This window comes from Ornithodoros turicata, chromosome 2, assembly GCF_037126465.1.
Source record: "Ornithodoros turicata isolate Travis chromosome 2, ASM3712646v1, whole genome shotgun sequence".
NCBI lineage: Eukaryota > Metazoa > Arthropoda > Arachnida > Ixodida > Argasidae > Ornithodoros > Ornithodoros turicata.
Window position 1 is genome coordinate 122,741,884 of NC_088202.1, and position 24,322 is coordinate 122,766,205.

A 24,322-nucleotide genomic window follows, 5' to 3' on the forward strand; every position below is an offset into this window, starting at 1 on the left:
CGGAACCCAACTTTTTGCGACTCACGTATGTCAGAGTTGCATGACATGGCACATACCCACTATTGTGGGTTATGGCAACTGTTTGCGACAACTTTCGTCGTGCCGAGTATGGCCTGACCTTTTAGGACTTCACCATGTCGCTGCTGTATGGAATGGTGACTTACGACCATTATTGACCACAAAACCGTTTTGCCAAAATTTTGATGAAGGCGGTTATGGCGTGACTTTTTAGAACTTCCTCATGTCGGAGCCGTATGGTATAGTGCCTAATAATCATTATTCACAACTACACATTTTCGGGACAATGTTCCGGAGCAGGCAATGGCGTGACTTTTTGGGAATTCCTCGTGTTAGAGCCGCATGGCAGGCTGGTCTACGACTATTATTGACTACTCTACCTTTTTGGGACAATTTTCGTGATGCCATTTTCGGTGTGATGGTATGGTCGTTTACGACCATAACTGATAATTGCGCCATTTCGGAAATACTTTTGTGATACGGGGTGTGGGGTGACTGTTTGGGATTTCGTCATGTCACACCTGTGTGGCGCGGTTATTTACAACCATTTTTGACTACTACACCTTTTGGGGACAATTTTCGTAATGCTGGCTACGGCGTGACTTTTTGTGGCTCCTCGTGTCGGAGCTGTATGGTATTGTGGCTTATGACTATTATTGACTACTGCACCTTTTTGGGACAATTTTCGTAATGCTGGCTACGGCGTGACTTTTTGTGGCTTCCTCGTGTCGGAGCTGTATGGTATTGTGGTTTATAACCATTATTGACGGCTACACCTTTTCAGTACAACTTTCGTAATGCTGGTTACGGTGTCCTCCCTTCACCGACTACCATGAAGAGGCAGTCACATATAACCAGCTCTTACTGCAGACACCTTTTAGCAAGCATCCCGACCAGCAACCAGCTTTACGAAATTGTCCTAAAAAGTGCATTAGTCAATAATGGTCGTAAACCACAATATCTTGCAGCTCCGACACGAGGAAGTCACAAAGAGTCACGCCGTAACCAGTAATATGAAAATTGTCCCAAAAAGGTGCAGTAGTCAATGATGGTCGTAAACCACGATACCATACAGCTCCGACATGAGGAAGTCCCAAAAAGTCACGCCGTAACCACCATTACGAAAATTGTCCCAAAAAGGTATTGCAGTCAATGATGTTCATAAACCACAATACCATACAGGCCTGACATGACGAAGTCTCAAGGAGTCATGCTGTAACCAGCATTACAAAAATTGGCCCAAAAAGGTGTAGAAGTCATTATTGGTCGTAACTCACCACATCATACAGCTCCGGCATGAAGAAGCACCAAGAAGTCACGCTGTAACCAGCTTTACGAAAATTGTCCCAAAAAGGTGTAATAGTCAATAATGGTCACAAACCACCATACCATAAAGCTTCGACATAAGGAAGTCCCAAAAAGTCACGCTGTAACCAGCATTACGAAAATTGTCCCACAAAGGTGTAGCAGTCAATGATGGTCATAAACCACATTACCATACAGCTCCGACATGAGGAAGCCACAAAAAGTCACTCCTTAACCAGCATTACGAAAATCGTCCCAAAAAGGTGTAGCAGTCAATAATGGTCATAAACCACGATATTATACAGGTCCGACATGACGAAGTCCCAAAAAGCCACGCCGTAGCCATACGAAAATAATCCCAAAAATGTGTAGTAGTCAATAATGGTGGTAAATAACCGCGCCACACAGGTGTGACATGACGAAATCCCAAACAGTCACCCCCAAACAGTCACCCCACACCCCGTATCACAAAAGTCGTTCGAAAATGGCACAATTATCAGTTATGGTCGTAAACCACTGTACCATCACGCTGGAAATGGCATCACGAAAATTATCCCAAAAAGGTAGAGTAGTCAATAATAGTCGTAGACCAGCATACCATACAGCTCTAACATGAGGAAGTCCCAAAAAGTCACGCCATAGCCTGCTCCAGAACATTGTTCCAAAAAGGTGTAGTTGTGAATAATGATTGTATGGCACCAACCATATGACTCCGACACGAGGAAGTGGCAAAAGGGCACGCGGCAGTCGCACTCGGCATCACCAAAGTCCTCCCGAAACGGTGTAGTAGTAGTCAATAATGGTCCTAAACAACCTTATCATACAGTTGTGACATGAAGAAGTCCTAACAAGTCACGCCATAAGCGGTTTCGCCAAAATTGTGGCAAAAAGGTTTTGTAGTCAATAATGGTCGTAAATCACCGTTCCATACAGCTGCGACACGGTGAGGCCCTAGAAGGTCACGCTATGACGAAAACTGTCACAAACAGTTGCCATAACCAACAACAGTGAATATATGTCATGTCATGCAACTCTGACATACGTGACTCACAAAAAGTTGGGTTCCACGTAGTAGACCGCACCACCTATGTCGCAAAGTGTCTACTATCCCAAGCATTTATATAGGATTAATTTGAGTGGCACCTGGATTAATTTAAATGGCAGTAGGATTAATCTAGCTGGCACTTGGATTAAAATCGCCAGGAAAACGCGGAGACTCTTGCAACAATGATTCTTCACAGCTGCCGCTTAGCGGGGTAATGATACGTACAAGATACGTGACTGATGTGGCATCAGTGCCAATAGCCTGCTCTCATATAAGTGCGTTTTTCTTACAGCGGCAGCTGTTAACACGAAGATGTCAAGGAATCGCCGTGTTCGTGGCACAAAACCAAAAGTAACACACAAACATAAACACACACGCGCACACTCACGCTCATACACAACACACGTACATACACACACGCGCACTTACACGCACACGCGCATAGAGACACACATACACACGCTCAAACACACAAGCGCACAGGCTCACAAATGCACACGCACACAAAAACACACAAACATGCTTACACATCCACGAATACACACGCATGCACGCACGCAACACGCACTCACGTTCGCACCCACACAAGCATGCATACAAAAAAGACACGCGCAAAACCCGCGCGAACATCACACACGCGCATATACACCCGCGCTCACGCTCACGCACACCAACCAACAAACAAATTGTGCGATTCTCAGTTGTCGCTGAATATCGCAACACCCTCCGTGAGCGTCTGAAAATTTTCCCTTCTCTGCAAAGAGCCCTTCCAAGCTCCAATGAATTGCTGTGGCTTGACGGTGTCGAGCACCGAACTCTAATGAGGCGACTGAATCGCATGTGGGACCCACACAAATTGGAACTTCAACTGTGGCCCATGTACGCACGTTCAATATCGGCGTTTTTTTTTTCTACGTTGCTTATATTTTGCTAGCTTTGTGTATAGTTACGACAAGAAAAAAAACTGTGCTATATTAACGACTGCGATACCAAAAGTTGTATGGTTACAGTCTACGGATTCGTATACAGATGTAGGCACCTCTGACACCCTCTCGGCTCTCGCTTTGCTCTCACTCATGTAGTTCACTCATGCTCCCTCACTCCCTGTTCAATTCACCGTTTGCTTATTCATGCTCATTCTCCTCCGGTCATTGTTGTACATGTGCGGCGCTTGCACCGTGTGCGCTATCTTTTTCGGTAGCGGAGTAGCGATATCACTACATTTTAAATTAGTAACGGTAGAAGTATTTCAGTTACAAATGTTGTTAGCGGCGGACTCTTTCTCCGCTAGTTTCCGCTACTTTTCATAATATGAGACATGTGGAACACGGATCAAAAATGCGAGTACGGCAAAGCAGAATATTTTTCTTGTTATTCCTTACAGTTACTTACAGACTGATGTGACGATCTTCGTCAGTTTCACTAATGCTCATAATCTTAGCGCTGTTGAATATTCAGGAATATAATTTGTGTTTATCCATTGCATTTTCTAACTTTTTTAGCTGACTTTTGCGAAACACGAGCAGGTGTGTATAACATTATTAACATACCACATAATGTGTGCTACGATGCTAGTTTCCGTCATACAATCAGTTGCAAGACTAGAGTGAGCGTGTTTATATCGCATTTGACTATGTTTTGCAAAATTATTGAACGTCGTGTCGCCTGGAACGGGAACACAAAAATATATTGAAGACGCAATGAGATCATGACAGAACAAACCAAACGTACCACCGATTTTGCTCTACGAGGTTGCTCTCACATGTGAAGCACTTCTGACAAGATAGAATTACCTTAACTTACATAGGTTGCCGAAACCGATCTAGTTAACTTCTCACATCAAATACGTTACACTGTAGGTATATGAGCCAAACAAAATGAAGAAGTAATAACATCATTCGGGAGTCAGTATATATGCAAATATCATATTATTAATGCTCTTTGCACACTAGCTTGGTGGCGGTGTACGAGTGATCAACTTTAAAATAATTGCTTGTTCACATCGTTTGACATGTTTAGAGAAAAGTCTTTTTTTTTTCTTGTGGAAATGCTGCATTATGTGATGACCGCTCCCGGTAGGAACGACAGCACACGAGATAGGGGTACCTTTGGGTAGTTTGTGGAAGGAACGAGGCCAACACCAGTAAATAATGGGCACACAATTTAATCTATCACAAGAGATCTGTGCACAGGCTGCCGGCTCACCATAATTGGACGTTGTCCTTGGGGCACAATCTGTGACGGCACTTTTCACACCCTTTGCTTCAGTCAGCGGGATACAAAAGGAACTATTTATAAGAATACACACGTTTCAAGGGATTAAAGGTGTAAAATGATTTACTGCGAAATGTTAGTTTTCGGCTTTGAAGTTGATTTGTTTTTAAGAAGGCGTCAGATTTCGCAATATGCGTCCTGCTTTTCTTTTAACCACCCCATGTACATGCCAGCAATGGAAGAGTCCGTTAGATATTGGAGCACATTTGGAGAAATCCTATACCGCAGCCGGTCTACTATAACTAACGTAGACCGGCAGTTGCATTCGGCTACGTATTGATTGTATGATGCTGCTGCTGTAGTAGTCATCCTTTCTCATTCTACAGGAATCGGTTTGATTATCTAATTGCGGGTGGTCTGAATCGGGGGTGCAATAACTGCCCTCGTGCAGGTGTGACATGGAAGGATATGCGACATGTCTTCTACGAGTATATACACATTTATCCGCCTCGGGGGTTACATTGCTAACATGAAACTACGAGAGATCCAGGCTCGAAAGAAAAGTTTAAATTCGAATTATAGCCATATTTATGTGTTCCTGAGCCCTTAGGCCTGGGCCCTGCATTTTCATCGATGTGTTTGGAAATGCCACTTCTAGTGACGTAATGCAAGGAAATCTTTGGGAGTTATTTGACGAAATATTACGTGTTAGGACACTGAAGCAAATGTTTGTATTTATATATTTTCAAATTTTATTTGGCGTTTGTTTCACTTCCGAGGGGAACGAAGGTCACACGTACGAACGGAAAGGATCCATGACGACGTACTCGGCCCTGTACCTCGGGCGTGGTATACTCCTGAGCGTTAAGTATAATATTCCGCAATGAAGCATGCGCTTCGAAAGGCATGTAACTCGGTATGTAAGGCAAAGAGACACGTGCTCGGTATAACTCAAGTTGCGTTGCACGTTTTGTACGTTCGATAACGCGTAAAGTGTGCAATGCATTCGATCATAAATTCGTTTATTCTTGGTTGATAAAACCAGAATCTCAGTGAAACAGGGGAAGTCAAGTCCGATGTGAAATGTAGCACAATACGAAAAGCAACACTGAAGCTTCCTTAGTTTAATATCTACAAGCTTTGGCGTGGGGGACCACGCTTCATTAGGTACGCGAAAGCTTGTATATATTAACCTAAGGAAGCTTCAGTGTAGCTTTTTCTATTGATAAAACCATAAGGGATCACTGTTTTGCTGTTGTTGTTCTTTTTCATTTTTTTTTTTTTTTTTCACGGATATCACGGTGTCAGCATAGTACTCGAAAGTACTTCGATACTCCTTTGATATTCAAACACACACACACACAAAAAAGGGCTAGAGGGATGAGTCTGGAAGCAGTCTGCGATGTATTTCAGGTTTACCTATCCACTCAATCCACAAATCGTATTAGCAGCACTTAGGAGGTACAAGCAGAAAGGCTCCTGGGCACTTGCCTACACCGGGATGTCACGTCACTCAACATCGTGCCCAACAAGAACACGACGGAGTGTGTAGAGGTCTGCCACGTCCCTTGAAAGAAAAAGCGGTATAAAGATAAGGAAAAAGTGGTACAGATAGATAGATAGAAAAAGAGCACTTACGTTCACCACCATAGCTTATAAGAAAGAATGTGCGCTCCAAGATTTCCTTTCTGTCGCATTAGTAGATCTTGAATGCTCTGTCAACACTAATGTGAACGATGTTGTGCGGCTGTAGAAAGTCACTGTCCGACACAGGAACAGCTTTGCTGTCCTCCAATTGTCATGTGCCAGAAACGATTCACATCAAAGGAAACAACAACTTACGAGGCAGCTCCCGCTCTTCTCCTCTCCCACCATGGTTGTGCCTGCGAACCACTGATAAAGCACGCAGTGTTCTTCTGAGTCAGAAAGAGCACGTCTTCTTCTGTTTGTATATTCCGTATTAGAAAGGGCATGCGTGCGAACGTGACGAAAGCGCTCGGGCTAAACGTCTGTTTTTGCCTGCAGGAACTTTATTTATGCTTTCACTTCTTATCGAGGATGTTATAATTCCCGCGCAAAATGATCGCGACTGATTTACTCTGATATTTATTGCGGTCTCTCCAGCCGTTCTGGGTTAATTATGATGGTGTTACGCGAAAAGAATCCAGTATGAAATATTGAAACCAACAGCTGCACTCCACGTAACTGTTTCGTGTTTTGTTTTTATTAAACTAACCGTTACTCGCCTGCAGCTTCAAGCGGCCAGGGTTTAACAAAGCCGCTTAGCTTCGGAGATTGCGCGTTCCGTGAATAATTGCGACACAAAATCAAAAGCATTATTTCAAAGAAATCTGTCAGATATTGGTAAGTTCTGGTGCGTCGTACGCTATCGCTTTTACGTACGTAAGGGATCGCGTACGATGCACCAAAAACTCAGTACTGTCTTACCAGGTTTATTTAGATCAGAAGGATATTCCACGGCACCGTAAAATAAACGCTCACATTTCTACAAAGCGGAATATTTCAAAACTGGAATAAAGAAAGCGAGACTTGCCAATGCTGCCATTGAACAATAGACTATTCATTTAGTTCGTAGACTATTTTCTTTTCCCCTTTGTACTTTCTACCCATGTTATGGAAACCTGTACGGTTACACCTTGCGTCGCGTATAACGCACGTGTGGTTTATTAAAAGCGTGTACCGGTAGAAAAGCCTGTGGGATCCGAAATGATAAATGGAACTAGACAACTGTTTGTAGCAAACAACTGCTTGTACGCTCAGGTCTATCAGAAAGAGGCCGCTTCGCACACGCTCTGGATGAACGCTCTAATATACACGTGTTCGTATGAGAAAGCGTAGTGAGAGTTAAACGATGAGATTCTGATATCACCAGTCCTAGTAAACGGTACGACTACGATAATAGACCGACACCATGCTAGTGTATCGGGATGCAAACGAAGAACGTCTTTGGTAGCCGTGGCGTTGGTTACGCAATGCGACGATACAGCTAACACTTATTATTTAACGTAGAACGTAGAGTTAAATTAATGAAATTAGTCAATGTAATTTAATTTCTATTGCTTAATTAATAATTCAGATAACATTTAATTTGAACGTTACATGTAGTTTTATTATTTGATAAGATAGAAATAATGTAGATAAAGTAAAAGTCACCGACGTAAATTCTACACCCAAAACATCTCCGCTGATCCAAAGAAAAGAGCCCCCCTAAATTCTCCAGGCACAACGAGAAACTAGGGACTGTCTTTCGTATCTGTCTGCGAAAATGAATGCTCTAGTGCCAGAAGATTGTTGCGTGCGATGAAATGTAGATTTCGATTCAGTGGACCCAAAGGCATTTCGGTGAGGTTTTCATAATTAAAGCTCATGTACGTCAACACACCACTACGAGCAGCAGCTACAGGCACGGCGATGGGATGAGGTATTTCGGAGTAATCTTGTGGCTCAGTACCAGTGAACCTTCACTGGGCGTCGTCCGCGTCGTCCGATATTCCTCCAAAGTTGTCGTTGTGTCAAGACTATCTATCCATCTATTGACTATCTATCTATCTTATCTATTGGCTATTCAACAATATATCAAGATGCCAACTACCCCAACTTCGTACACTTGTGTTATTGGCTATTCCCGCCTGCCCAATATGAGAGAAGGATGGCTAGACATCCCCTTTCAGACACACAGAACAGTATGTCTTTTTCAAAGCTCTCCTGGAGCCTTCCCAGGTCCGTCCCTCCTAGCACTGCACGAGCCCAGGCTTACCCGGAATCCCGAGACTAGCCCGAGGGCCGGGCCGGGCTTTGTGTTTTTTATGCGGACCTGGGCCGGGCTCGGGTTTCAGCTACCGGGCACGGGCCGGGTACGGGCTTGACAACGCTGACCATGGTCGGGCATGTACGCGAACATATTTGGCGAGACTATACAGCTGAATTGTAATGGCGCTTTTCTTTTCTTTTTTTTTTTTTGGCTATGGTGTATCATGGTATTCTCATCTGAAAATTATCCCTTTTTTATATGTGATCATGCTTATTTCCTGTAATGGGTCTGGATTTCACACGTGCACTCACACACATTTGGGGACGTTTGGTGTGGCGGGCGCGCTGAGCAAGTCCGGCATGAGGGTCAGTTAGGTTAGGTGTTCTGACATATTTCGTTCCCGTGAGAGTCCTGTACGAGGGTCAGTTAGGTTAGGTGTTCTGACATATTTCGTTCGCGTGAGAGTTCGAGAAGGGGGAATAACACCGGTGCATGCGCAATAGAGCGGAAATGAGTCTCTCTTGATCCGCAAGGTACATACATATCGCCCACGCGCCACTGCGCGTTGCCTTCCCAAGCAAGCAAGCACCGAGCACACAGCGGCTTGTCGGCAGAGAAACACAGCCTGTAAAACACATAGCGTACCCCCTCACTCTCCACCAATTAGATGCGTCCTTTTCCTTGCTGCGCTCTGTCAACACGCGGATTCGAAGGGAGACCAGAGCATAGCGCACGTCAAATATAGTCAGCATATATAGGCAGCATATACCGATGGCGCATCCCGAAACAACAAGTCCGCCTCAGCATTCGTCATACCATCCGAAGGCGTAGTGCACGGAAGACGCCTTTCACATCCAACCTCCTCCACAGCTGCGGAACTCTATGCCATCCTTTTCTTTCTACAACACATCGCTGATTTTACACCCCGGGAATGGGCAGCCTTTACAGACTCCAAATCTGCACTTCAGGCAATTGAAAATTCCTGCATACGAGGCCCATCCGCACCCCTAGTCACAGATGTGTTAATGGCTTACCAGACTATCTACGCCGCAGGCCACAGGCTAGTTCACCGGTGGGTTCCAGCCCATTGTGGTGTCGTGTGGAACGAGCAGGCCGACAGCGCCGCAGAAGCAACACTCTCGTATCGGAAACGGACCCGTATTGTTCTGCTGAGAGGAGCCGCCGTTCAATTCTGCAACGCCTAGTGACACCCCTGGCTTCCCGCCATCGAACAACCGACATTCTTCCCCCCTCTATGTTGACCAGAGTTGATCCAACGCTCGCTTTCCGCATGCCACGAAACACCTCTCGTCAAGATGCTGCATTAATCCACCGAATGCGCCTCGATATGGCCTTTACAGCTCAGTGTGTTACCGCTTGAGACAAGTTGACTCTCCCACCTGCTGCCACTGTGGTACTCTTGAGGATCTGGAACATATTCTTCTTCATTGCCTTCACTTCCAACCTTCCCGAACCACACTCTCCGAATCTCTTCGTCAGCTGGACACTCGCCCTTTCTCCTTATCGAAATTGCTTGGTCCCTGGCCCAATCCAGCCCAGCAACGCTCTGCGCTCAAAGCTCTTCTGACATTTCGGGACACCATTCCCCCCATTCCAACCAGCAATGGGGTAGAGTATCGCCTGTGGCGATGAAACTCCCCACTCTCCAAGGTAAAAAATAAAGTTGTTGTTCGCACGTCAAAAGAACCCTAGGTGGTCCAAATTATCCGCATTCCTACCCTGCGGCATGTGCAACATGTCACCACACTGCGCAGACAAGCGTTACCTGTAACATCACAGTATCATTTGTGCTCTTTAGTAAACCTAAATACGCCTCCTTGCCTCGGGAACACATAGAGCAGAGGCAGGCTGGGACCGGGCCTGAGCATGGAAACCGTCGGATACGGGCTGGGCCGGGCTGGAAATCCGTAGAAGACGTCGAGCACGGGCCGGGTGCGGGCCTGAAAATTACTCTAGTCCCTCCACACTCCCATTCTTTCCCTCGGAGGGGTGGTCCGTTGTTCAGTCATGCTTAGGGTTGTCAATCCCGAGCCATTTTTGCAGTCCCGGGATTTCGGGAGTTTTCGCTGTCAATCCCGGGATCCCGGGACAGGATTTCGGGATGTGACAAGTTCTGATGATGCTTTGAAGTAAGTCCTGCGCGTGTCAAAATTATTTGACCCGCATCCAAGCCGTACCCGCGTGTGCAAATCCGCACCCGACACGCAACCCGCGTCCCATTACAAATTACACCCGCATCCGCACGGGGTCCGCATATTTTTTTCGAAAAGCTCACGCACCCAACTGAGAGTACTCCCTGGTCTATGCCTGATGATTAGATATGTCTGTGTGCATGGTTTCTTGTACGACATCAGCGTAGGGGGCAAAAAGGTACAAATGTGTGTTGGTTTCTGACTTGAGGAATGATGACACGAAACGCGACATAGATCGAGAAGAGCACACAGGAGCTGTTGCACCTTAACGGTTTGAGAGTTTGTTCCGCCCTTGTCAGCGACGTTTTACGTCATATTTCGAGTCACTACAGTACAGACGCATAAGAAATTGGGCAACTCGGTGTACTTCCTAATAGTGTTTTGGTAAAATGCGCTGACCGCACACGACCTGCTGCCCGCTTTGCCGTCAACAATGCCGCCCGCACCCAGCCCGCCACCCGCACGACACCGAAGACCTAGACCCGCCACCCGCAACAAAATGTGGGTCACCGCGGACACCGCGGGCCGTGCAGGACTATACTTCCAAGTCCATCTACCTCAAGTGTTTATATCGGCGTGTTCTGCGCAGTTCATGCGCGCTTTGTCAATTCTAGCTTTTCCTGAAGGAAAACACTCAAAAATTCGCAGTGTAATCACATTGGTAAAATAGTGACGGCGAAATGGTTACATTTTATTTATTTATTTTGCTATGATATGCCACTTCTTTTTTATTTATCTGCATTTCACTGTTGCGCGTGAAAAGAAGTCCAGTCCTGCTACAGTTGAAGTATAGCAGGAAATATTATAATTTATTATAATATTTATAATTATAATATATAATTTATATAATATATATATATATATATATAAAGAGGGGGGGAAAAGCCATTAAAAAAATAGGTAAATGATGCTAGACGTGTTTGAAATTCAAACTTACAGTTAAGATGGCTTCTATGGCTGCACGTAGAGAAACAGATACTCATTGAACGATGCGACAGCACCAGAGGACACGTGTTTCGCCGTGTTTGCGGCTCGTCGGCCCTGGGTAGCTGCGCATCGTTCGGGATTGGCAAACCAGGGGTCACTCAGCGAGCGATACACACCTGGGAGGGTGACCGAGCACTCCTCAATGCCACAGTGCAAGCCAGTGAATTATAAAGAGGGGGGGAAAAGCCATTAAAAAAATAGGTAAATGATGCTAGACGTGTTTGAAATTCAAACTTACAGTTAAGATGGCTTCTATGGCTGCACGTAGAGAAACTGCTCGCTGAGTGACCCCTGGTTTGCCAATCCCGAACGATGCGCAGCTACCCAGGGCCGACGAGCCGCAAACACGGCGAAACACGTGTCCTCTGGTGCTGTCGCATCGTTCAATGAGTATCTATATATATATATATATATATATATATATATATTATAATATAATTATAATATTATAACATTAAAATCTTATAATATTATAATTTCCTCAAACGGTGCAACATTCCACTTGAATGAAGAATAGGAAACACACACAAAAAAGAAAGAAACGAAACACTAAACGGTTTACAACACCGTCGCTGCGTGAGTATCATCTTGTACAATGATTAACACACGACTTGAGTAAGCACAGTGAGTCGAGGGTGGTGTCCCCCAGTTGGAAGCGAACTTTTGTGCAAATACTGGCTTCCGAACTGAATGTCCGCTCAGCCTTTACGCTAGAAGAAACGACAGTCAGCAAATATCTGTACGCATGTGGACGCGGACGCATCTGTACGCGGTTGTGTGCCACGTCTGGTCATAAAAAGTGCCGTTTCCTCACGAAGGAGTGAGTCTGTGCCTGATCACCTACAGGTGTTTGATTTTCCTGTCATATTTGTTCTCACGAAATCCCGGGACTTTCCGAAAGAAATCCCGGGACTTCGGGACGTCAAAAATTGGCCGGGATCCCGGGATTCGGGATATCCCGATTGACAACCCTAGTCATGCTACGTTCATCGGGTGACCGTAATCTCCCACCGTCCAGCGAAGGTCATTTTAGCATAGGCTGCGGTCCTATGTGGCGGACACTTAGCTACTTCTCCTGTTCCCCGCGATGTGCCGCCAGTGTGCGATTGAAAATGTGCTCACGAGACAGCATACACACATACCGTCACGTTTTGAGTTAGTGTGAGCGGACAGAGCCGTGAATAGACATCATACTGGTGCGAAAATATTCTAGATAGGTTTCCGAGAGGGAAATGGAACAAACATTTCGCCTGCTTACCGTAACTTTCGAACTCTTCTCCTCGCAACTTAGACATGTGATTTTGGCGATTTTCACGAGTTTTCGTAAGCGTCTATGAAAAAAAGTGCTATAAAAACTCGCAGTTTGTCACCCATTCCCTCACAGGCCCTCAAGAAGCTATCGAACAAGACCAATTTCGTCAAAATCTGTCCAGCAGTTATTGAGTAATAATCCCAAGTTCCTCCCATATAAAATACACCAGGCTCCGCAGGTTATTATCCTCCTCTTAAAAAATGGCACTGACGGGGTGGCATCCCACATGTGAATGCCTAGGTTGGTCGCTTGTTTCGAAACATTGGCAAATGACCCACTTTCTTTCTTTTCTTTCGTGTATTCCTGGTGGTCGCGGCTCATCCGTTTCTGGAGTTTTTTAAAAAAATTTATTTGTCATGTTCATAGGCTCACACGAAGTCAAGCATGATGTGTGTCGTATTTCAGGTGAACAACTTTGTGGCTGCTTTTCACGAAGCTGTGATTTTGTACGCCATCGCGCTCAACGAAACCCTGAGTGAAGGTGGGACAATCACGAACGGATCGGAGATCACAAGGAGGATGTGGAATCGAACATTTACAGGTAAGTGGGTAGAATAATTACATCTTGAAATGTTCGTTTTTAGCGCATCTTTAAGAGTGAACGATACTGCAGCCAGAAATGAACTAAAAAAAAAACTCGAAGTAGCTCGAATTTGACAAGCAATTTGTTATACAGTGTGTCCCACAAAAAATGTAGCTGAATTATAATTAAAAAAAAAACTACACCTAGTATTATGCGGGCAACGGCATTTGTTTTCACTGGGTTTTTGACACCTCCTGATGTGAATGTCATGTAACGTAAGTTTAATAATGTAAATTTTTGCATACTGAACTCCGAAATTTGCCAAGGAAACGTCACTTTTTTTACCCCAACCAATGTGAAGAGCGTGTCGAATTTGCTCAAACTCATGATAATTAACAGGGATATTGAGGAGCGTATCTCATTGAAAAAAAAAAAAAAAAGCCGGGCATGACGCTCTCGGAACTTCCTGAGGATAGCACGAGACGAATTTTTCAGCACAATCACTATAAGACCGACGAAAGGAGGTTGCAAACCCAGCCCGTACCGGCATCGTAGAAAGAGATAACACACGCCTGGCTTATCGCGTCCGGCTTCCGCTGGGATCATGCTTTCCCTCTCTTAATTTCAGGAACTGTCACTTTTTCTATCACTCTCTGGGCTGGGTTTGGAACCTCCTTTCGTCGGACTAACAGCGAGTGCGCTCAAAAAGTCGTCGTGCGTTATGTTCCGCTATTTTTTCCGATGGGATAGCTCCTGAATATTCCTGTCAATTATCATGAATTTGAGTAAATTCGGCGCGCTCTTCACATTGGTGGGGCAAAAAAGTTACCTTTACTTGCCAAATTTCAGAGTTCACTTTGCAAAAATTTACGTAATTAAACTTACATGACATTCACATCAGGAGGTGGCAAAAACCTAGTGAGAACAAATGAAACAAAATTTTGCAAAATTTATTGTTCATTTTTTTCTTCGAAAACTGCGCTACATATACTTACTTACGGAATGGACTCGAGGTAATATTGCTTGTGGTCCCTCGTTTGTGAGAAGTGTTCCCACTAGTTCGGGATGTTTGTCTCGGGTCCCCACCTACTGGGTTTTCTTCTGTTTATTTATTTCGACTAGTTGCGGCTAAGTGGTCTGGGGTAGCCAGTCTGACTTTGTCGCGACTTAAATCCCCCCGTTTTTTTCTATCACATCACATAACATTGCTTTAGCAGCCAACGCCAGGCTTAATGAGCTTTCATAATTAATTGGTTAGTAGGCATGGGTCGGTGGCATAAATAAGAAAGTTGTGTTGAGCCCTGAGGTCTGAAATCGGCAAGAAGAGATGAGCAGCCAGCTTTTGTGCTGCAACATGGGGTGCGTTCCAAAACAAACCCTCGAGTCGAGTAGGTCACATGACCGAGTTGTACCATGTGACCACAGAGTACGCGCCCGGTCGAGTAGCTTTGGGAACGCATGGGGGGCTCCGACCGAGTTAAGATGGAGGCCGGTGTCATCACCGCTCTCACCTCGCGCGCGTCAGATTTATTTTACAAAGACGACGATAACGACGACTGGAAATGTATTGTGAGCTGTTTACGGGAGTCACCATGCCCCATCGGACATAGTTGAACTCTGTCTTGTCGGCCCAGTGGGCATTTGGCTTTTTCAGCACTTTGTGTATGTAGTTACTTACTGGACAGTTACATTCAGAGATTGCTTGTCTGGTAGTATTTCATCCAAGACGCTGCAGAATTATTTTTAAGCCCCTCTATTGGAGAATGAAAGGGAAAAGCAGCTGACATTGCCGCCATTTATTTGTTAATTGTTTGTGGAATGGAAGACTTCACGTACCATTAGCTACCCCAAATGCATGAAGTGGGTACATCCCGTTGCATTTGGTAGTCAAACGAAATAAAAAAAGAAAAATGTTAATATCATGACGACAGAAGATGAAAAATACAAAAGGTGGAAGCTGCTGGTTGGGATCCTGGACCTGAGGTAGTGGTGCGGCCGTGGTTTGGGTCATGGAAATGTCCGCGGGATTCGGAGTCGAATGTGAGCTGAACGGCTGAAATAAAACACGTAATCAGAGCGCGATGAAGCGGTTCTGATAGTACACGTATCGCGAAGCGCGCAGAAGCCTCCTGTTTCATTCACCTTGAAAGAAGTCTGAGCTTGGGCGAAAAGACGGGAAATTCGTGACAGAGTTCTGTTGTTTGTGTTGTCCCTTCCTTCCACAGCTCAGAATTTATCCCAGTTTCACCCAGGCATTGTATTGTTGACTGATTAGATGAGTCACAAAATTAGTGAGCCCATCTTCCTTATCTTTTAGCCTACCACTCCCTATATCCTTAATTTACTGATTTGCTTTATTTTCCCCAACCAAGTCAACAACTGAGGCCAGTTCTAAAACTCTGCCCCATTGCTTTTGCACTTGAGTGTAACGCTGTATCGTGTGCTTCAGAAGAGCGTCAACACTCCTGTGCTTTACAGTTAACTCACCCCAAAATTCCGATAGATCTCCTCCTTGTCTTGCGGCGGTAGTATATTCTAAATTCATTTAACTAATCTGCCAATTTAAATTTAATAATACCCTCCACTACCCTGAACCCTTTACACTGCCACTATTTCGAGAAGTTTTTTGCTCCTAACCTTAACCGTTCCCTCCCAAGCCAAGTTCGTACGTAATAGCTGATTATATTTCTCATTCGTTCTTTACCCCAGCAGTCACCACCACGCACCACTCTACACCTGTTTACCCAAGCTTGATATGCGATTTCGACTGCTACTAACATGTAAAATTTCTGTTGTCTTTTGGTTACTTTGGATTGGATTGGAAAAGAAAGAAAAATATGGAGAGGTTAGTCCCGACCCAGTCAGAACTAGCTACTCCAAAACGCGTTTGTTGGTAAACAAAAAGAAAGAAAAAGGTCAGCTACGAAAAATAGGACAAACAAACAAACAACCAAGCAGGATAAAGCATAAAGGAAGACGGGGGAAAGGAAAGGGGGAGACGTTCGACGCCGAGAATCACTCACTGCACAATGTCAGATATAGTGCGAACACAGTGTTATCGAAGTTTTCACAGAGTGTCCAGCAAGTCCGAAGCGATAAGAAAGTCCACAAGAGCGCGCAATGCCGGCACCTGGTGTTGGGCGGGCCAGCAGCCTAGAACCTTCCCAACGGAGAAAGGGCGATTGTCGAGGCGGGCTAGTGCCGCCTCAAGGGAAAGACGAGGCTCTCTGTATCGAGGGCAGGCTTCTATAACATGCTCTGTGTCCTCCAATACCCCGCACTCGGAACAATTCGGTGTGGAAACCTTCCCAAGTTTAAAGAGGAGGCGGCCGGTATATGGCACATTGAGACGTAGCCGGTGAAAGATGGAGGTAACGGCCCAGGGGAGCGCTGGGGGCATTAAAGACTGCAGGTCTGGATCCACTTTGTGCAGCAGTGAGTTAACTGGGACGCATCGACGCCAGTGTTCCCCGCTCAGACGTTTCACTACTGCGTTTATCGTGCTCTTTGCATCCCCTCTTGTGAAGTAGACGGGGTGCGTGCGAACGCCACGCGCTAGATGGGCACGCCTGGCAGCTGCATCCGCAGCCTCATTTCCGGGGACACCGCAATGGCCAGGGACCCACTGCAACTGGATGTCATGTCCCCGTGATACGGCAGAAGTGTACACTTCAAGGACGTCATGCACCATTGGAGACAGACATCCCGATCCTGTAGAGTGGAGAAGGACTTGTAAGGCGGCTTTGGAGTCGGTGTAGATGGACCACTGAGCTGGGGATGGAGAGGATGCAATGAAGCCAAGCGCCATACAAATCGCGTGCAGTTCCGCCGCCGTCGCCGACGTGCGGTGTGAGAGTCTTGCACATCCTTCAGCTGACAACTGTGGGATCACATAGGCGCAAGCAGAGCCGGAACGCGTCGTTGATGCGTCGGTGAAAACCTGAATCTTCCCTCTATCGCTGTCAAGTACGGCCAAGGTGAGCTGCCGTAGAACAACCGTCGACGCAGCTTTCTTCGAGGACACTCCAGGTACCTCGACACGGACAGGGGGTGTGGGCAGGGCCCATAGTGGGTCAGGGTGCTTCGGCAGAGATTTGTGCTTGGGGATGATGCTTCGGTGGGCAAGAACGGCTTGGCTGTACCCAGACGCTGGACGACGAATCAAAGCGCGCACTAAGGGGTGTCGATGGTGGCGAGTTGCCAGCCTCATATAGTGGCTAAGAGACTGATCGAGCCTCATGATGGGTACAGGTGGCTCCTTGGCTTCCGCGAAGACTAGAGCAGTTGATGTGGACTTGTGGACGCCGAGGCACGTCTTGATGCTCTTCGCAAGAATGGTCTCCAGCAGTTGCTCAGATGTGGGGCAGAGATGATGCAGTACTGGAAGGTGGTAAGTCAATACCTGACGTACAAGGGACCGGTGAAGACCGAAAAGAGCCCTAGAAGTGAGCCCCCACCGGGTACCACAGAGGTAGCGCAGAACATTCAGTCGGGACTCTGCTCTGTCTTTCAAGCAGCGAACTTCTGCTCTCCACGATAAGCTGCGGTCGAGGATGAGACCAAGGAACCGGTGGTGCGTAACGCGCCTCACTGGGTGCCCACTTATGTAGAGCTGAAGGTTTCTCAAATGGCGGCGTGTGAAAGGCAAAAACACAGACTTTTCATGGGACAGGTCCATACCTCTCTCTGCCAGGAAGGAGGCTACAATGTCCAGCGCGCTTTGCAGGCGGCGTTGTAGTGCTGGCCACTGCTTTCCAGAAGACCAGATACAAATATCGTCAGCGTACAAGCTAACATTGACGCCCCGTGGCAGGAGAGAGGGTAGTGCGGCCATGACAACGTTGAACAGGAGCGGGCTAAGGACGCTTCCCTGTGGGACACCAGCTGCTGTACCGTGATGAAGGGTTTCGCCTTCTGAGGTTTTCACGTATACGGTCCTGTCTCGCAAGAAGTCAGAGATCCACCTAAGGGCTCTCCCCGTGACGTCCATAGTAAAAAGCCCATGCAGCACGTGATTGTGACTTGTGGTGTCATAGGCTCGCTTGACATCCAGAAAAACGGCAACACTCAGGAGGCCGTCAGCACTAGCCTGTTCCACGTGGGATACCACATTAATCACGCAGTCCATCGTGCTACGTCCCCGTCTAAAGCCAGCCTGTGCTGGATCTAGAAGGCTTCGGGATTCCAGGAACCAGTCGAGGCGGTTCAGGATCAACCTTTCAACAAGTTTGCAGAGACAGCTAGTGAGGCTGATGGGCCGAAACGATGCCAGTTCTCTTGGTGACTTTCCTGGTTTCAGCACCGGGATTACGCGGGCAGTCTTCCACATGTCAGGTACGACTCCGTCCCTCCAAGATTCATTTATGAGACACAGCAGCTTACCAAGCGTCTCAGGTCCCAAAGAGAGTAAGGCTTGGTATGAGATCCCGTCGGGTCCTGGCGACGAGCCTTTCTTTGCGACAGAAATTGCAGACTGTAGTTCGTTTAAGGAGAAATCTAGGTCCATCAGAGGCTCGCGAGCACCGCAATGGAAGTCGACTACCTTGAGAGCATCATGGGCAGACTGCTTGTGAGCGTCATCTAAGGAGGCACAGGATGAGCGAGTGAGGAGACGGCAGAAATCGTCACCAACAGTTAATTCTGGTACGTCCTGGTGAAGCGCCAGTGCTCGGAAGGGCGTCTCCTGTGCAACAGCAGGGCAGCTGAGGGTCTTGATCACCTGCCAAATTCTTGAGGTCGGCGTATAAGGGGAAAGGGAGGAACAGAACGTCCTCCAGGTCTTTCGACCAAGGCGCTGAAGGTGTTTGCGTATAAGGCATCGTAATTTACAGACGTCCTTGTAGTCTCGAGGACATCCAGCTCTGCGGAACCGTCGCTCTGCTCGACGTCGTATTGCTCTGAGGCGTTCAAATTCAATATCGACAAAGGAGTGCATTGGCGGTACAGAGATTTGCTTGCTTGCCATAGAGAGGCTGGACCCCAAAGCGTGTGTAAAATCTTCCAGGTTTCCGGACGACGGGGCCAATTCTTCTGCCCGTGACTTGAAAACTTGCCAATTTATAAGCCTCCTTTTGTTAGGAAGACCTTGTATCCCTCTATGGGATACGAGCACTGGCAGGTGGTCACTACCCATGGTATCCGAAGCAGGCATCCAGTGCAGTGTTCGGGCAAGTGCTGCAGAGCAGAAGGTGACATCTAAGCAGCTGGAGTACGACGGCCCGCGAAAAAAAGTCGGGGAACCATCATTCAAAACAATGGCACCAGAAGTCTCTAGGCACTGCTGTAAGAGGCGACCCCGCGCATCCTCATGTTGGCTTCCCCACGCGTTGCCATGGGCATTGAAGTCCCCACACACGATGAAATGTTGAGGCAGCAGTCGGAAAAACGACTCGAACTCGCGTTCTTCGATGCGTACTGAGGGAGCGATGTACACGCAAGCAATAGCGACCTTGTTGCCCGTGAAGACGGACACTGCACACAACATATTCGAAGTGGTCATCGGAAGATGAACAAAGAAGAGTACTTGGGAGGTCTTTTCTTACGCAGAGCATCGCCCTGCTGAACCCAGTTTGTTTCTCAGAGCGATAGATAACATAACTTGAGAGTCTGAAAGAGGCGGGCACACGTGCTTCACAGAGAGCAAGGAGGGGCATCTGGTGTCTGAAGACGAAATTTCTAAAGTCGCTTAACTTGTTCTGTAGACCGTTGCAGTTCCACTGAAAGACGCAAGACCCAGAGTATCTATATGCCATCATTGGTGGATACAGGACACGTTTGTTGGTAGCTACTCAGAAGGGTTTCCAGCATGAGCAACGCTTGCACCTCAGGCAGCTCAGCAGCTGTTGGGATAAGCCTTAGAACCGATCGGAATGCGGCCAAGGTGAGCGGCAAAAGCGGGGTGAAACAGTCGCGACCTTGCCTGTCCCGGATAGGTTGCTTCTCAGTTCGTCTCGCACGTCCTTCCTGAGGCGTGGGGCGTAACATTTCCAGGGAACCTTTTGCTGGAGCTGGAAGTCCAGATAAAGGTTTGGAACCAGTTGTGTCGGTACGACTACTTCAGCAAAATACTTTTTTATCTTGGGCTGCCGCGATTTTGGTTCTCTTGGGGGGGCACGGTGAGGACAGTGTCCGAGAGACGAAGACGAAGGATTACAGTCCGACTGTTGCTTAACGTAACTCGGGTTAGGGCGAGCCGCTGCTGCTTTTTTTAAATTGCCGCCGCCGTGTGCAACCTTACGGACGTGGGCTGCAGCAGCAGCTCTGGCGATCCTGCATGCCCCATATGACGCCACGTGATTTTCCCCGCAGTTGGCACACTTGGGCTCGCGTCGGGACGTGCAAGCCTTAAAGTCGTGCGATCCCGCGCATATTTTACATCTCTGAGTGCCACGACAGTCTTTGGCGTAGTGCCCAAACCTCTGGCACTTGAAACACTGAGTAGGAGGAGATATATATTCAGTTACAGGATGCGACGTAAACCCCAAATTCACCTCAGCGGGCAGAGACTGGCCCGGAGAGAAGGTGAGAATGACGCTAGATTTCTGGTACGCCGTGGAGGATCCGTCGACCTCTCTTCTGTAAACAATTTCCCTCTGAACCGCAGACACTCCGTAGGGTTTGAGGTATTCTAGGAGGTCGCTATCAGAGTACAGTCTCGGTATGTTATGGATTCGCCCCATTGTTCTGAGATAAGACTCCGGAACGCTTGTCTGGACATCTAGGCCTGCAACCTTTTTTAGCTGGAGAAGACTATTTGCAGCTCCTTCTGAAGGGACGGTGATAACAAGGTCGCCGTCCTTGGTGATGCGATGTGAAATGATCTTTTCTTGTGTGGCCGTCATAACATCGCTTACGATACGGTTAGGAGTCACTTTCCAAAAAGACACATCAGGATTGACCCTCTTGAAAACGATGGGGATACCTGCGGGACGATTTTTCTTATACGTGACCACCTGGAAAGGTCTGGGATCCGGGTCTGTGATCATCTCAGCAATTTCGTCTGAGAGCTCATGCTCTATAATCTGGGTGCCTTCTTCGTCCGATGAAGCCTCATCAGAGACGTCGTGGTCTTCACGGGGCCGCTTGCACCGAAGAGGAGTGTGATCCGTAGTGGGCACAGCAGGCAGCGGCGGGACGGCGCCTGGGACGTTGCCCAGCGATGGGTCCGACATCGCCGTCGCGGTCCTATAAGTCTCTTTGGACCACCGAGGAAAGCTTCAGGACAGAATATAATGTACGGAAAACAAGAAAATTAACAATTCAGCAGGGAAGCAGAAACAGAACGGCCGTTGGTTACTTTCCCAACATGTATTCCCATAGCTTCTTCAAATGTCAAGTTACTTAATCCAAAATATTTCTTAAAACAGGACCACAGGTACACCGGTACCTTGCACTCGAAGGCGGCGTGCCTCACCGTTTCTATTTGACCGCAAAGCTCGCAGTCTCTTCTGCGGCTTTTACCCCACAGATAAAACTTGTCCCTCACTGGTATGACCTCATGCGCAATTTTCCACAGGAATGATTTTCTTTTGCCTTCTAACCAGTAACTAAGAATTCTTTTCCAAGCTTCCGCTGTTATTGTAGATGGATATTTCTCTATTTCTTTCCCCCTCAGATCTCTGTATAATTCAGCGACTGAGTTTCCGCTGTAGTCTTTGCTCTTGTCTAATCTTTTCAATTGCAGCAAAGTGTGCTTCCCTGCTTCATAAATTGCTGGCTGCCATTCCGACATTTGACTCCTATGATCTATTCCGTGTTGGCGAAAATGTCTTATGTTTATTCCCAGCCAAAATTTTGTCACCTGCTGTGCGATGTCCTTGCCATCCAACATCCTATATATTCCATGTAAAGCATGTGCTTCTGACAGTTGTTTCAGATCAGCAATCTGTAGGCCCCCAACATCAATAGGCAGTTTCGTTTTCTCTTGCGCTACCCATTGCGTTTTCCCATCCCATATAAACTGAAAGCAGAGTTTCCCAATTCTACGGCATATTTCAGGAGAAGGGTAAGCGACAGAAAACAGGTACGCACATCTCGGTATCATAATTCTTTTGACAATCTGCGCTCGAGCTGTAAGTGGCGTTCGCGGTTCAACATACTCTTCCTTCAATTTTTCCACGTATTTTTCCAACTGCATCCAATTGTTGTGTGAAACCCCGTCCTTATTAAACCTGACTCCGAGGATTTTGGTCTCCTCCACAATACTCAAGCCCAGATCTTTCCTCGGCTTCTCCCCACCTAAATATATCAATTTTGATTTGTCTCTATTTATTTTCGCCCCGCTCATTGTCCCATATTCTTCCATTACTTCTAGAGCTTTCTCAACTTCCTTTTCGCCTTGAACTACCATAGTGAGATCATCTGCGTAGGCCACAATGGTTTTACACTGTACTGCCCCAGGTAATCCAACCCCTTTCACTGCCTCAGACTGGTTCAGCCCTCGTAATAACCTATCAAAGGCTAACACATACAGCAGGGGAGAAAGGGGGCAACCTTGCCTTACTCCCCTTTTGACCTGAAAGCTCTTTCCCAATTGCCCATTGATAAGTAACCTACTCCTGGCGTTTTCATACATGGCTCCTATTGTGTTTATTATTGGATTTTCCGTCCCAATTCCTTCTAATGTATCTCTTAAATACGCGTGTTTAAGCCGGTCAAATGCCTTTTCTTGGTCTAAGGTCATGAGAATACTCTTTATTCTCCTTCTGCTTGTCCATTCTATAACATCTCTTAGCTCCCATATTTTCCTTTGAATTCTTCGACCTTTAACTGCAGCACCCTGTGCTAGTGACACCCATTATTCCATATTTCCTTGTATTCGGCCCACGACTGCCCTTGCTAATATTTTATAATCTAAATTTAATAACGTTATGGGTCTCCAGGCGCCCAACTCCTCCTTACGCTGCTGGTCCTTGCACAACAGAGTGACCGTTCCTTCCAGGAAGGTTTCTGGAAGTGTACCTTTCTGGAGTGCACCATTAAGCACCTTCACCAAAGAGGGGCCCAGGATGTCCCAATACCGTTTGTAGAACTCCGCCGGAAACCCGTCGGGTCCCGGCGACTTCCCATTCTTCAGGCTTCTAACAGCCTGCTGCACCTCCTTGCAGCTAAGTTCTATGCCTTTTCCTGCCTTTCCCCCGCAGAAGGAATCACCTGCCGTGAGTCCATTCTCAAACATGTTAGCGTAGAACTCTCTTGCCACAATGGCTATTTCACTTTGCTTGGTGACTCGTCCGCTCTTGGTCATGAGGGCCTCCATGGGCGGTTGCGCTAAAGCCAGATGTTTAGAGAGGAGCCTCCGGGAGCACCAGGCTTCCTTCTCTAGACTGTCCCTCGCCGCCATATACCTCAACGCCTCCCACCTTTCCTCCCTCAGGAGTGCGAGGTGATCTTTGGCGGAGGTGTAGCTCACACCGGAGAGTACTCCCACGCCGAACTGTTGCAACCGCCGCAAGTGTTCCTGGAGCTTGTGCGTCATTGCACGCTTCTCATGCGCTTTTTTCTTCCCCCAGGCCTTAAGGCACTTTTTTACAGTATTTTTCAGCTTATCCCACCAAATAAAAGTATGGTCACTATCCTTGACCCCTCTCTGGATTATGTGTTTGACTTCTTGGTCAACTTCTGGGAGGTCGAGCAACTTTATATTCATTCTCCATGGACGTTGGGAACCCGGAAACCCCATTTCTGTCACTTCCAACAAGACACCCCTGTGATCGGAAATGTCAATTGTTTCGATAGTTTTAACGTCCTTTACTTTCTGTGCCATTCGACTTGATATATATATTCTGTCGATTCTACTTCCCCCTTTTTTATTGAGGCGGGTAAAGCTCGTTCCTCCCCCACCTGCTATTGGCCACGAATCTTGTAGCTGGAATTTTTGTATTGCCCACTCCAAGTGTCTAGCACCACTACTGTTGGAATGTTTTCCTGATGA

The 24,322-nt window shown here is 46.9% G+C and overlaps 1 protein-coding gene and 1 long non-coding RNA gene across 2 annotated transcripts in view; one reads left to right on the top strand and one right to left on the bottom strand.

The window, feature by feature from the left end:
• LOC135386026 (atrial natriuretic peptide receptor 1-like) overlaps window positions 1-24,322 on the top strand; it is a 299,570-nt gene that overhangs the window by 202,001 nt on the left and 73,247 nt on the right. The window contains exon 4 of the mRNA XM_064615737.1: window positions 13,272-13,407. Within this exon, the coding sequence (XP_064471807.1) occupies window positions 13,272-13,407 (136 nt within the window). The remainder of the gene's footprint in view (window positions 1-13,271; window positions 13,408-24,322) is intronic.
• Window positions 6,079-6,465, bottom strand: LOC135386028 (uncharacterized). Its single transcript, XR_010420564.1, has 3 exons — window positions 6,425-6,465; window positions 6,221-6,306; window positions 6,079-6,149 (listed from the first exon to the last, which is right to left on the bottom strand). It is a non-coding gene; the product is annotated as an uncharacterized LOC135386028 (long non-coding RNA).